General features: G+C 39.1%; 1 protein-coding gene across 4 annotated transcripts in view; it reads right to left on the bottom strand.

The window, feature by feature from the left end:
* Positions 1 to 2,298: 2,298 nt before the first annotated feature.
* Positions 2,299 to 12,991, bottom strand: part of PHLDB2 (pleckstrin homology like domain family B member 2) — a 234,926-nt gene continuing 224,233 nt past the window's right edge. For all 4 annotated transcript variants that reach the window (XM_049628162.1, XM_049628159.1, XM_049628161.1 and 1 more), the window contains 5 exons: positions 12,419 to 12,509; positions 11,365 to 11,511; positions 9,139 to 9,358; positions 3,891 to 3,976; positions 2,299 to 3,291 (listed from right to left, as the gene is read on the bottom strand). In XM_049628162.1, the coding sequence (XP_049484119.1) occupies positions 3,151 to 3,291; positions 3,891 to 3,976; positions 9,139 to 9,358; positions 11,365 to 11,511; positions 12,419 to 12,509 (685 nt within the window). In that variant the 3' untranslated portion in view covers positions 2,299 to 3,150. The remainder of the gene's footprint in view (positions 3,292 to 3,890; positions 3,977 to 9,138; positions 9,359 to 11,364; positions 11,512 to 12,418; positions 12,510 to 12,991) is intronic.

The following is a 12,991-nucleotide window of genomic DNA, read 5'->3' as shown; positions in this document are numbered from 1 at the left end:
TATATATATATACACACACATACACACACACACACACACACCATAAATATATACACCATATATATATTTTTTATTTTATTATTTTTTTTTACATTTTATTTTTCAGAGAGGGAGAGAGAGAGAGAGAGAGGGAACAAGTGGAGGAGGGGCAGAGAGAGGGAGACACAGAATCTGAAGCAGGCTCCAGGCTCCAAGCTGTCAGCACAGAGCCTGACGTGGGGCTCGAACCCACGAACTGTGAGATCAAGACCTGAGCCGAAGTCTGTTGCTTAACCGACTGAGCCACCCAGGCACCCCTACAGCACTATTTTTATAAGCAAGCAGAAGAAAAAAAAAAAATGAATTCTGGGGGCCCCAGGCATCAGCAAGTAAGATCTTATCTAGTTTTTTTCTACTTAAGGTTAAGGTGGCTGGTATAAAATACTTAAGTAAAGCCACTTTACTATGTTAGTCATACATTTTGGAGCAATGATTGGTGCTAAAGTTAAAGGCAAATGTTGGATACAGTGAATCCAGCCTATCTTTGGAGTCTTGAGAACCTGTCTTATTGGAACATTGGGAAAAGTTGGATAAATAAAAACTAAATAGATCTTTCTTGAGTGGTGTAGTGCCAGAAACAGATAGCAAGGACGGCTGCTCGATTTCAGGATGCACTCCAAAAGTTGTTGAGCTATTTTGCCAGTTCTCCATTAGGCCTGTTGTAGATTCCAAAGAAACTAAATCACTAAGGTGATAGACAATGTGTGTCACTTCGTCGTCCTTTAAATCTTAACAATAAACCTTTCTCACTGTGGGTTTTGGATAATTGCAAATATCCTCAATCATTCCTGTCCCTATTCTCTCCTTTTATTTTTGTAGGTCTTGCATTTTATGTACAGCAAAATGAAAACAATCTGACTTGTCTCCATAGTGGGAAAAACACTGCTCAAAAGAGTAGGGAACCCCATAGATTGTTTTCTCTATCCGCCCTTATCAGTATAACAAATCATGAAAAACTGTGGCTAGTGTCAAGTGAAGATGCTTTTACCTACAGTGATGGGCTTGAAGTAGACCAATTGTTTCCGTACCCACTGTCAATGTTGCCTTCATTATCAGGAGTGTAAGGATATATTGTTCAGGGCCATTTCTCTCTGAAATCTGCTGCCTTAGTCCAGGGAGACAAGTGAGGTTGCCTTCAAGTAAAATCCTTTACTTCTCACCTGAGTGATTTTTTTTCCCCTGTCAGATAAGTAAACACAGCCCTTGCAATCCCCAGTAATAATTGCATCTTTGCAAAAAGACGGTCAGATGTCACATTTATCAGGAGTCATCTCATTTCAGTTTTATAAAACTACAAATCATAATGTTAGCACACAAAATCTCCACCTTTATGGAGATTGACAATTGACTTTTGCTGATTAATCCATCTCCTCTTATGTCACCAATAGGTAACCTCCTGGTGAGAGATGAGTTTATTTTCAGCTGTGAAATCTGGTCAACATTTTAATCCATACTCAACATATTTTAACACACATTTTAAAAGGCTTACTACATCATGCATAATATAACGTTGATTAGAATATCTTCATAATCCTGTAGAGAAAGTACAGTACAGTACAGAAAAGTTATATCTTACATTAACCAAAAAAATTTTAGCAACTGCATTTCACTCTCTTAGATCATTACAAGGGTTTAGGGCTGATGTCTGAAAAAAACAGATTATAAAACTGTCTTCTGCAATAGTGACCTTGTCCTCCACTGTTCAAGTAAAATCATGAGTCATCCAGTTGCAAAATCTTATTATTGGCAACGTGTATACATGTGTGCAAACCAGAATGCAAATTTTTAAACACTGTACCCAGTCAGGCCAGATCAAGATGTTATGGACACTTCCAATCTAGTCATTTCACCTTGTACTAGTAAGCAAAGCCATTAATTATTCTCTACTTCTATTCATTTGCAAACTTCTAGGAAAGAATACGTTCATACTTACAAATACACACAACATGACAGACCAGGATAAGTGGCATTTGAAAAACTGTTATAAAAGAGACTTGCCTGAAGTCATTTCATTCAAGAAAAATTAACAACTCTAAAATAACTAAAGCTAATTGTAAAGAAATACATAATAAAATAGTACATTACAGAGAACATTAAGTTGGAGTTCATTTTCCTTGTTCTATAACATTACTTCTGTAAGTAAGTATTTTCACTGGTCTGTTCTTTGGTGAAAATAGGGCTCTGGTTTCATCGTTATGTCACGTGAGGCTGCAAAAAGGTGTGTTCCACAATAAAGAGCAAACAGACAACCTAAGGAAATTGGCTACTGGCTACCTTTATTCTCAGCACCGGGAATGGAGAAATCTTTAGCAAAACATGAAATAGTCTCTTTATTTTTAATCGCTCCAAGTGACAGAATGCCTGTCTAATAAGACTGCTTCTGTCTAAAACACACAACTTTTTGTTTTTCCTTCTTTTACAACAAGTGATTTGCTATATATGTACAGTCGCTTATGCCAGTGGTAACTCTCCAGAGTCAACTTCCTGGGTAACTGATGGCATCAAAGTACCATTTTAAAATGTAAAGTAACACCAAATACAGTTCATCACTTGAAACTACCACTATTAAACAGAAGTCACGTCAAGTCTTTGGTTTAGGTGCAGTACTTAATAATTAGGGCAAAACTCCTAAAACTCTCCTCCAACCCCTTATTTGCTTCTACTTATAAAATAACCTTCAGCAAAATGGTTTTTAAAACGTCAGTTGATTAACGAATAATGTCAATGCCAATAATTTGGGTGCTAAAATAATTTCGTATTTCCAAGTACATACATTTTTGTAAACTGTTCAGTTTATTTCACCAAAGTAAACAATTGATAAAAAACAGTTTATAAGAAGTGTTCCTATAAGTGATGCTATTTACCAAAATAGTGTTTTCTTTCTCACAGGTGCTTCAATCCTTTCGCTACTTGTCGTCAAGCTTTGAATTCAACCCCCCCTTTTTCTCTTTTACAAATGACTTCCTGTTAATGTAAAAAGGAGTTCTGAGTATACACAGTTAAAGGGATGGGCCTGTGGGTCCGGGTCTCTCCATCCCGGACTGAATATGGCTTCATTCTTGTAAGAGACTATTGCAGTCTGCCCGGAAGTACACTCTTGGCGCCAGTTCGCTACAACAAGAAGTGGGTGTAACCTTCTGCGCCAGTAACTATAACATCCATCCAGATCCGCATGGCTTCCGGCGATGGCGCGACCATATAGTAGATTCTGTCATGCGTCTTGACACTGAAGGTGAGTAATGGGTTAGGACTCTAAAAATCAAAAACGGAAAAGAATGTAAAACAAACATCCTGAAATCGTAACATTAAATAACACAGACATCTATGGGAGCTTTTTCCTCTTCAAAAGTTTTCCAGTTTGTGGAAATCTCAATTGGTATTACTTTTGCTCTCGTAGAACCTGTACCCCCACCTCCAGCATTTTTCTCAGGACTATCTTTCTGGCCTCACTGCACAATAACTCTCACACAGCTCACCAATCAATCCTCTTAGCAGCTACTTTGCAGATAAAGCTCCAGCCCAGTGCCAAGATAATGTACGCAATAAATAACCGCTGCTATTCTTAGTCCTACTAAGATCCTTCCTTATAACTAGGTAGTAGACCCTTCTTCGAACCTCAGCAAGTCACTTAGCAGGTCTCCTGAATCAATATGTCCAGAATATTTTCTCATTTCACCATGATTTTTTCTTCCACCAAAGATCAGCGATACTAATTACTCTATGTTCGCTTTTCTAGAGTGATTCTGCTCATATCAATCTGTTATGTCAGAGCAACACATCTAAATTGCTTGCAGTTCAAAAACCATTTTTCCAACCCAATTATTCATTCACATCTGAAAATCAGTGTTTACCTTATTAGCATTCTTGAGGTGATCATAATACACTTCTTCAATGGCTTGGAAGTATATTACTCCTTTTAATTTAGCTTCATGCTTGTCTGCAATAATAGTTAAATACCTTATCACCAATGATAGACTGGGAAGATTATAATTTCAGTATAATTATTACAATATTTATCTAGTATTTAAGTTACCTGAGATCAATTCAGATAATTTAGGTGAAGGCATTAGCCCAGTTCTATTTTGGAAAAAAAAAAAAAAAAACAAACAAAAAGGGAACGATCAGCCCAAACCTCGGGGACTAATTGATTTTGCCCAAAGCTCTCTAGCAAATCTGCAGTCAAAAAGACAACCCAGAGCTACTGACAGTCAAGTTAGCACACAAAATATAAACACTGCTGACACCAATACTGATTATCTCCCCACGTTCTCCAAAACTGTGGTTGTAATGGAAATGTTAATATGTAGAACTGTTGTAATGAGATTTGTAAGAAGGTTTTTGTTTTTTTAAGAAGGGTGGTTTTTTTACCTAACTTAAAATAATATTCTACTTATATTTCTATTTATTAATATTCCACTTATATTTCTATGAATTTCTTGTTCAGCATGCTTTTTCCCCGTTCCCAGTAGAGCTTCATGTCAATAATTTAGTGATCTTTCAATGCAGCATGTTTCAAACTGTTTCCAAGATTTCATCAAATTTGCCATAAAAACCCAACAAAAACGTAAAACAAAAACAAAAGCAACCAAATCACAAACCAAACAGCATCACTCTACGATCTAATAAGTTCTTGAAATATTTTGTAATTTAAACACAGAGAAGATCATAAATGCATGTGAGCATATTAAAAAGTGTTCAAAGCGTGGATAAGGCTGCAAAAAGAGAGAGCCTGTTGGTGGAAGTGCAAATAAGAAAGCTCCTTTTGGAAGGCGGTTTGGGAAAATACACCAATTAAAAATGCAAAAAATTCTCTTACTCAGCAAGTCCACTTCTAAAACTTTATTGTATAAGAGCTACTCATGCACATGCACACGGATTTGTGTTTGTTACAGCAGAAGACAGCAAAAAATCTGTCTGAACTCTAACAGGGGACTGATCCAATTATGGTCGGGTCACATAATGGAATCCACACAGCCACTGGAAAGACTGAGCTGGATCGGCAAGTGCTCGTCAGAGAAAATCCTGAAATACTGTTATGCGACAAAAGTTATGAACAGAGTGAAGAATTTGGTCTCAACTGTGTATTTTTGAAGTTCATTTATTTATTTTGAGAGACAGAAACAAAGAGGGAGAGAGAGAGGATCCCAAGCAGGCTCCACGCTGTCAGCACAGAGCACGATGTGGGGCTCGAACCCACAAACTGTGAGATCATAACCTGAGCCGAAATCAAGAGTCAGATGCTTAACTGAGCCACCCAGGAGCCCCTGGTCTTAACTGTATTAAAGAAGAAAGAATACATATATATGTATTATATATATATATATATATACATGCATATATATACATCTATCTGAAACATATACATATATAAACATGTATCTGAAAAAATGTATATATAAATGAATAGAGAAAATCTGAAAAGATACTTCAGACTTTTGTGATGTGAAAGTTCAGAACTTTTGTGATCTGAAAGAGACTTATTTTCATTGTATAGACCTTTTTTAAGTTTATTTGTTTTTATTTTGAGAGAAAGAGAGATAGAGAGAGAGAACCAGTGGGGGAGGGGCAAAGAGAGAGGGAGACAGACTCCCAAGCAGGCTCCATGTCATCAGTGGGGAGTCCCATGTGGGGTGGGATCATGACCGGAGCTGGAGCTGAAATCAAGAGTCAGATGCTTAACTGACTGAGCCACCCAGGTGCCCCCTACACTTTTGTTCTACTGTTAAGTTTTTTACCCAAGAATGTCCCTTTTTTTCCAACAACAATGGAAAGCTAGTCTGAAAAACAATAGCCCTGAGAAGTTCAGTGGAAAATATAAAGCTATTAAATTACACTTAACTCAGCATTTCCCAAACTTATTTGACCATGTTTGACCATGGGCCATATTTGTATGTGTTCTGGTTTTTTGTTTGTTTGTTTTACTCTTCCTTGGGAAGCACCGTTTTAATTAATGCCACGTTCAGTGGGTTTCAATCAGTTCACTGGGAAGGATACTGCAGTATTAATGGGAATACAATAATACTTTACTTTCTGAAAGCAGGTGTAAAATAAAATCTGGAGCTAAAAGTAAATTTCATCAGTGTTTCAAGGAGGCAGAAAACTGGGGAATGAACCTTTTGTTTGTAGGGCAGTTCATATCTGAGAAAGAACTCTCAAAAATGCTGGCCTCACAAGAGCATTGTGAACTAAGAGAATTAATAACGCTATTGTAACTTGACACGACAAAGCTATTCATTCCTTTTGGTAGCATTAGCCCATCAATTTTCAGATATATTTTCTGTCTCAGTTTTCTTTAGAGACTCTTCTAAGGTTACCCAGTTAATATGTAGGAGGCCAAGCATGGAGGCACAGAGACTCTGTGATGAGCACAGAGACTTATGACATTAGCTGTCAGAACTCATGTTTACAGCTCCTTCACACGCACGGTACCCTTTACCTCACGACAAGCTGAAGGGGCGGGTGTGGTGTCTGTGGGGTCAAGTCCAGCCTGAACTGCAATCTGCAAGGCTTCCTGTGGACTGATCTATTCCTGCACTTGGTGATGTTTGGGAAAAGAGCAGGGGCGGAGGCCAGGGGAGCGGACAAGCTACTGATGGCTGTAAACAGAGCCAAATGGACAGTGTCTGTCAAACTAGGACGCACTGGTCAGTTATATAATATGGGAATATTAAAAAGCTAAATGAAACATAATTTTTGCCTGTTTTATATGTTACAGTTCTGAGTAATCATTCATCTATCAAAAAGAGATATTTTTTATTATATATTACATAAAACATGTAGATATATATAAAAATATATTTTTGTTGTATATTATAAAAACTATTATAAAATATTTTAATAAAAATATTTTAAAAATAATATATTTTTTAAAGAGAAAACTGGTCACCAAGAAGTTTACATTTGGAAAAATGCGTTTACGTGGTCATTAGGAGCACAGGTTCTAACATGGGTCAGAAGGAGGAGGGAGTGAGCAGCTGACCTGGCTGACAGAGGAATGAACGAAATAAGGGTCTCGGAGAAGAGAAGCAGAGAAGAAGAGTGAAGCTGTTTTGTCTGAAGTTAATTAACATGTTATCTTTGGGAAATTCTGGGTGAGGTTGTCTTTGGAGACTAGCACAGGGCAAAGTTTTATTTATGGATTTTGCAGACATAAATTGGCATTTCTCATTAAACTGTCATCTTTCCTATTGTACTAACTGAAGAGAACATCTCTGGATTTTCTTAGAACCCAAGATCAGAAGGCCCAAAAGAGGCAAGCAGGGAACCCAGAAGGGGGTTTAGGCCATTCGCTTGGGGCCACTACAGCATTAACTGCATACTGGAGCCCCACCAAAGAGCTCCTAACTGAACGGCATGCACTCCTGGGTCCTCCCCACCCCAACTCTGGGGCCCCCCAGCCAGGGTCTCCTTGGTTTCCACATGCCTCTTGGTGCCTCACACTTCTCTTCATAAACATATCCTGACCTCACACTATGTAGATTAAGTGACTAGACTGTTATTTCTTATTACATTGATTTAACAATTGATTCTTTATTTGACATTGCTCATCAACGCTGATACAGTCACCACAGGGTCTCTTCATAAACTCTTGCATGATATTACTTTTCTTTAGTTGCTTAAGAGAGCAGAGCTAAATCTGTGCTGACAATGGACGTGTTTCATATGTGACCCAGGAGTAAGTAAGAAACTTTTTTCTTTTTCTTTTCTTTTTTTTTTTTTGAGAGAGAGGGGGGTGGAGTGGGGGTAGAGAGAGAGCCTAAGCAGGCTCCACGTTCAATGCAGAACAGGGCTCCATCTCACGACCTTGAGATCATGACCTGAGCTGAAATCAAGAGTTGGACACTTAATGGACTGAGCCATCCAGGTGCCCCGAGACTTTTTAGTAAGTACAGCAGTTACATAAATATTCCTGTATTTTTTTGAAGACTCAGGTGGGTATGTTTCTCACAATCTATCATTTAAGCAATCCAAAAATATTTCAGTCAGTTAATAAATACTTGGTCACTTGTTCACTGATGAGCTTTACTCTCGGCTTAAATAACATTCTAATTTACAAACTGTAGCTGGATGTCTGTCAGCTAAGGCTGCCTAATTGTGTGTGACTTAAATAGGGCATATGACCATAAATAAATAAACAGAAAATTTTTTTCTGGCTTTGTCAAAATATTGACAAAAAGTCAATATTTTGGTCTAAAAGGATAAATTCCATTTAATATTTGTTCAGACTTCAGGTTATTTCAGAACCTGAACAGACTAATTCACACTTTTAAAATAATAGATAATTTTTATTATTTCTTTAAAAATTAAAAAAAAAAATTTTAACGTTTATTCATTTTTGAGAGACAGAGAGAGACAGAGCATGAGTGGGGAAGGGGCAGAGAGAGGGAGACACAGAATCTGAAACAGGCTCCAGGCTCTGAGCTGTCAGCACAGAACCCGACGTGGGGCTGGAACTCACAAACTGCGAGATCCTGACCTGAGCCAAAGTCAGACGCTCAACCAACTGAGCCACCCAGGTGCCCCTAAAAATTTTTTTAACGTTTATTTATTTTTGAGAGAGAGAGAGAGAGGCAGTGAGAGAGAATCCAAAGCAGGCTCCAGGCTCTGAGCTGTCAGCACAGAACCCGACGAGGGGCTGGAACTCACAAACTGCGAGATCCTGACCTGAGCCAAAGTCAGACGCTCAACCGACTGAGCCACCCAGGTGCCCCTAAAAATTTTTTTTAACGTTTATTTATTTTTGAGAGAGAAGCAGAGAGAGAGAATCCAAAGCAGGCTCCAGGCTCTGAGCTATCAGCACAGAGCCCAATGCAGGGCTCGAACCCTTGAACCTTGAAATCATGATCCACGCCAAAGTCGGATGGATGCCCAACTGACTAAGCCACTCAGGTGCCCCAAATTTTTATTTCTAGGGAGGAAATCATACATATCATGGGACTATACAACCCTAATATAAAATAATATAGACCTACAAAGCTAATATCACCCTTAATTCTATTAGTTACCAATCAACCTATTTATACTGACTTTTATTACCTTTGCTCTTTAGCAGAGAGTTCCTGATTTGAATATATCACTTAAGAGTTTTTTATCACTCACCTGCATAATAAGAGAATGTGCGCTTGTTCCGATCAAACACAAACCATCGTTTTTTCCAAGTTTTAATTTTTCCACCCATTTTGATAAGGAATCCTCGGCAGGTCTTCTCTGTGATCGATACATGATAACAGGTATCGATATTGTGGCCTGCAGTCTCTACGTGGCTTCGCAAATCAAAGTCTTCCTTCCGGACGGGCAGATAGCGTGTCAAAGGTCGGGCCTGGAAAAGCACAACCCCGTGTCATATATAGCTAAGTACTTATTTCGTTTAAGGTCACAGTTATTTGAGTGGACATGAACTGGAAAGCCTAAGCATTCAAATGTTTATGTGATTATGAGAACTGAAGATAAACATTATTCTTTAGAGTTTAAAAAATGCATAGCGTTTTCAGAAGGATGCTACAATATGCGGGGGAGGGGGAGGGATAAACTCAGGTGGACAGGTTCTACTCCTTGAGAAGGGCAGATGAGAAAATGGAAAAACGTCATTAACCTTAGTTTTACAAGAGGCATATCGCCCTTCAAAACACGGAAATGAAGCATGAAGTTCCCTGGGCCTCTCCCTATCACCACCCCTAACATTAGTTCTTAAATAATCTCAGACATGACATGACTGGTGAACAGTATTTAGTAAGTATACCGCCCCCCCCTCCCCCCGGCCCTGCGAGATCCCCTAAAGCTATACATGTTGGCTGATACACACCCTCTGGTAGAAACTGAAGGCAGAGATGTGTGTTTTGAGAAGTGAAGCTAAAATAAGGTGAGATGTGGAATCAAAGCCATACTCAATGAGCTATCCAATGAGCAGATATGGAAAAGATGTATGTGGATGTCTTTTATTTTACTATGGCTGGAGTAGAGAAGTTCATCTAATCTAGGAAGCACGTATCACCACGGGTCACGTTTCCAAAATGGCGTTTGACTTTATTCTGTTAATAACCCCATCCCTCTGCCCTGGGGAAAATGACCTACATATATACTTGGAGGAAAACCTTATAATTAGGATTCAAATAGAGAATTGTACTTTTTTGGATTGGCTTCGAATACCAAATAGCCAGGGATGACCTTCACCGTGAATCATAATTTGGCAAAGGATAGGCATAATGAAATAAAATGAACAAGTTTTACTTTGAATTTTTCCTGCAATATTTTGCCTTTGAGTCTGTGGTACTTTGGCTTTAGACAGATGCCAGAGACTTACTGATACCTCAAAAGCACACAGAGTCTCCAAGATGGGTCTCTCACTGCCATGCTACCAAACTGCCAGCAACTATGAAGACTAAGAGGAACGGTACCTTTTATGAAGTCTAGTAAAACTTGGTAAAATGGGTTTGAACTTGAAATAATTGGCACTTCACAAGATTTTATTTTAGCTCCTCAGCCGACCTACATTATATAAGCAGCTTTTTACTTGCAAAGATTCAAACTCTATGATAAGCGGGATAGGAAGTGAAAGGAAATGGGTGATTTTCCTGAGTTTTGCTGGAGCTCAGTAACCTTGCACGCATGTGTGCACGGCTGTAGCAAAGGGGATATGTGTGACAATACAGTGGTTAGGAAAAAAAACTACCAAGAAATTGGGTTGGTAAAATTATTTTGTTCTGGAGTATTTGCTTCCAAAAATGGCTTCATAGAAGCTTTTCTCTTCCTCAGCCAAAGGTTTTAGTTTGGGTGTTGTATTTGTTTTCAGTATCTGGCTGCATTTTTCAAAGCTGCTTGGAAAAACATGGTCCTTTTAAATATACTCCCAAAAATGGGCAGAAGAAAAACTGCCTCTCCCGCCGAATTGTTCTATGCGTGACCAAAGTATCATTTGAGTAGTAGGTCTCAATGAGTTTTTTTAAAATGTTTTCTTATTTTTGAGAGACACCACGCATGAGAGAGAAAGGGGGGGGAAGGGAAGAGAGAGAGGGAGACAGAGGATCCAAACAAAGCAGGCTCTGAGAGCCCAATGTGGGGCTCAAACTCTCAAACCATGAGATCATGACCTGAGCCGAAATGGGACACTTAACCAACTGCACCACCCAGGTGCCCCTCAATGAGTTTTGAGATAAGCATATATTTTGTTTGTTTGTTTGTTTGTTTGTTTCTGTCCCGGCAGTTACATGTCAAGAAGGGCTGCTGAGCACAGTGACAAGAAAGCCATCCTGACACAGCATGACTGTCTTCTAAACAATGACCAGCAGGGGGCAACCTATTCTAATCCATCCAGACTGACCGACCAACCTGTGCCCTTTGTTTCTCCCTTATTTTTACTTCCTTTTCAATTAACTTCTGCCGCTGGCTAGTTTCTTCCTGCAATCGTTTTTCCAGGAGTTCTCGGCGTCGTTTTTCTTCTTCCAGAGCTCGTTTCTTGGCTTCCATTTCCCGTTCCTAAATATCATTATTCCGAACAAATTTTAAGATATACTGGTTATACTTGGATGATTCCAACTAATGGAAAAGAAAATTCTCCCTAGACAATTGTTGGCTTTATAGCCTGGGCTCTTACAATATATCACCTAGACTAGAATCACCCCTCACATAGTTTTTAAAATCATCCCACGCAGAAAGGCAACCATGACATTTAGTTAACAACTGAATATTAAGTGAACATCCAGCTGTGGAACTCAGTCATTTCATGCTGGTGACTACAACCCTCGCATTTTTAAAACAAAGGATCAAACTGGTCACCCAACACTAGTCATGACCTTGAGCCCTCCTTTCAGTGGCCATCTTCTAACTGAAGGCCATCGGTCCCTCTGGTTTCTTTGTTGCTTTGCGGCTTCCTGGCTGGAGGTAGCAGAGGAAGCCCACGGGGAAGTCGGAAGAGGAAAGGAGGGGCCCTTTAAAGCAGGATGCAAAGGCATTTAGGGGGATTCCTAAGGAAGTTCAGATTCTGGCTTGAAATGCAGTCACAATAACGTGGGATTTTAAATATTACAATAGCACAGTTCACACAAGCTGGCAAGGAAGAGAGAAAACATAAAGACATGACATTCCTCCTTGTTCTTTGGCAGGCAACCACAGTGGCCATCAAAGGGAAAATTCAATACAAAGCATTCATTTCGGTCTACGTTGACACTATACCTATTTTAAATTACAAAATATTGTAGTGCGGTCAGGAGGCCAAGAAGTCCTAACACCCTTACTTTTCAGGTAACAAAAATGAGACCAAAAAGGTTGAGTGACGACTCCAAGATTATACTGGTTAATAAGGCCCAAGGACGGTTTCCTGTCAGGTGCAGGACAGCTTGAACCATGAGCTCATTGACCTCTGGTGGAAAGATTTTGTACCTACCCTGGATTCAAGCAGCCGAGTCTTCTCCGCATGCGCCTGCTTCAAAAGTCTCTCCATTTCTTCTATTCTGGCAATATTTGAAGTGCTGGCACTGAATAGAACACAGCAGAACACAAAATACCCTTTCAAGAATATTGTTTGGGAGGGATGTCTCTTTAAGTACCCACGCAGATGTGCACACGCACACCCGCTCACAGGTTCCAGGATGGTGAACGATGCAATCCAATGTAATTTAAAGGATGTTACTTAGGAGAGTCATTGGCCTGAAAAGGAAACTCAGTTCAGGTCTGAAAACTGTAGGTGACATTGGCTTATCTCAGTTTAGGAGACAAAATATAGGCAAGGAAAATAATACTAAAGTAGAGTGCTTTACTCATAAATAAATAAACGCAAACTAAATCTTACAAAGTGTGTTCTCAAAATACTTTTTCCAAGGTCTAAAAATTAATGGACTGTGGGAGGCCTTCTTTTTAATTTAAACGTTCAGAGATACCAGACCAATAAGACTATCTACAGAGTTCTATGCAGATGATACCTAAGGTTTGAAGACACTCTATTTGGTTTGGAAATAGG

The sequence above is a fragment of the Panthera uncia genome, chromosome C2 (assembly GCF_023721935.1).
Source record: "Panthera uncia isolate 11264 chromosome C2, Puncia_PCG_1.0, whole genome shotgun sequence".
In the NCBI taxonomy this organism is placed as follows: domain Eukaryota; kingdom Metazoa; phylum Chordata; class Mammalia; order Carnivora; family Felidae; genus Panthera; species Panthera uncia.
The sequence above is the reverse complement of the archived record's forward strand: the minus strand, read 5'-3'. Positions and strand labels throughout refer to the sequence as shown.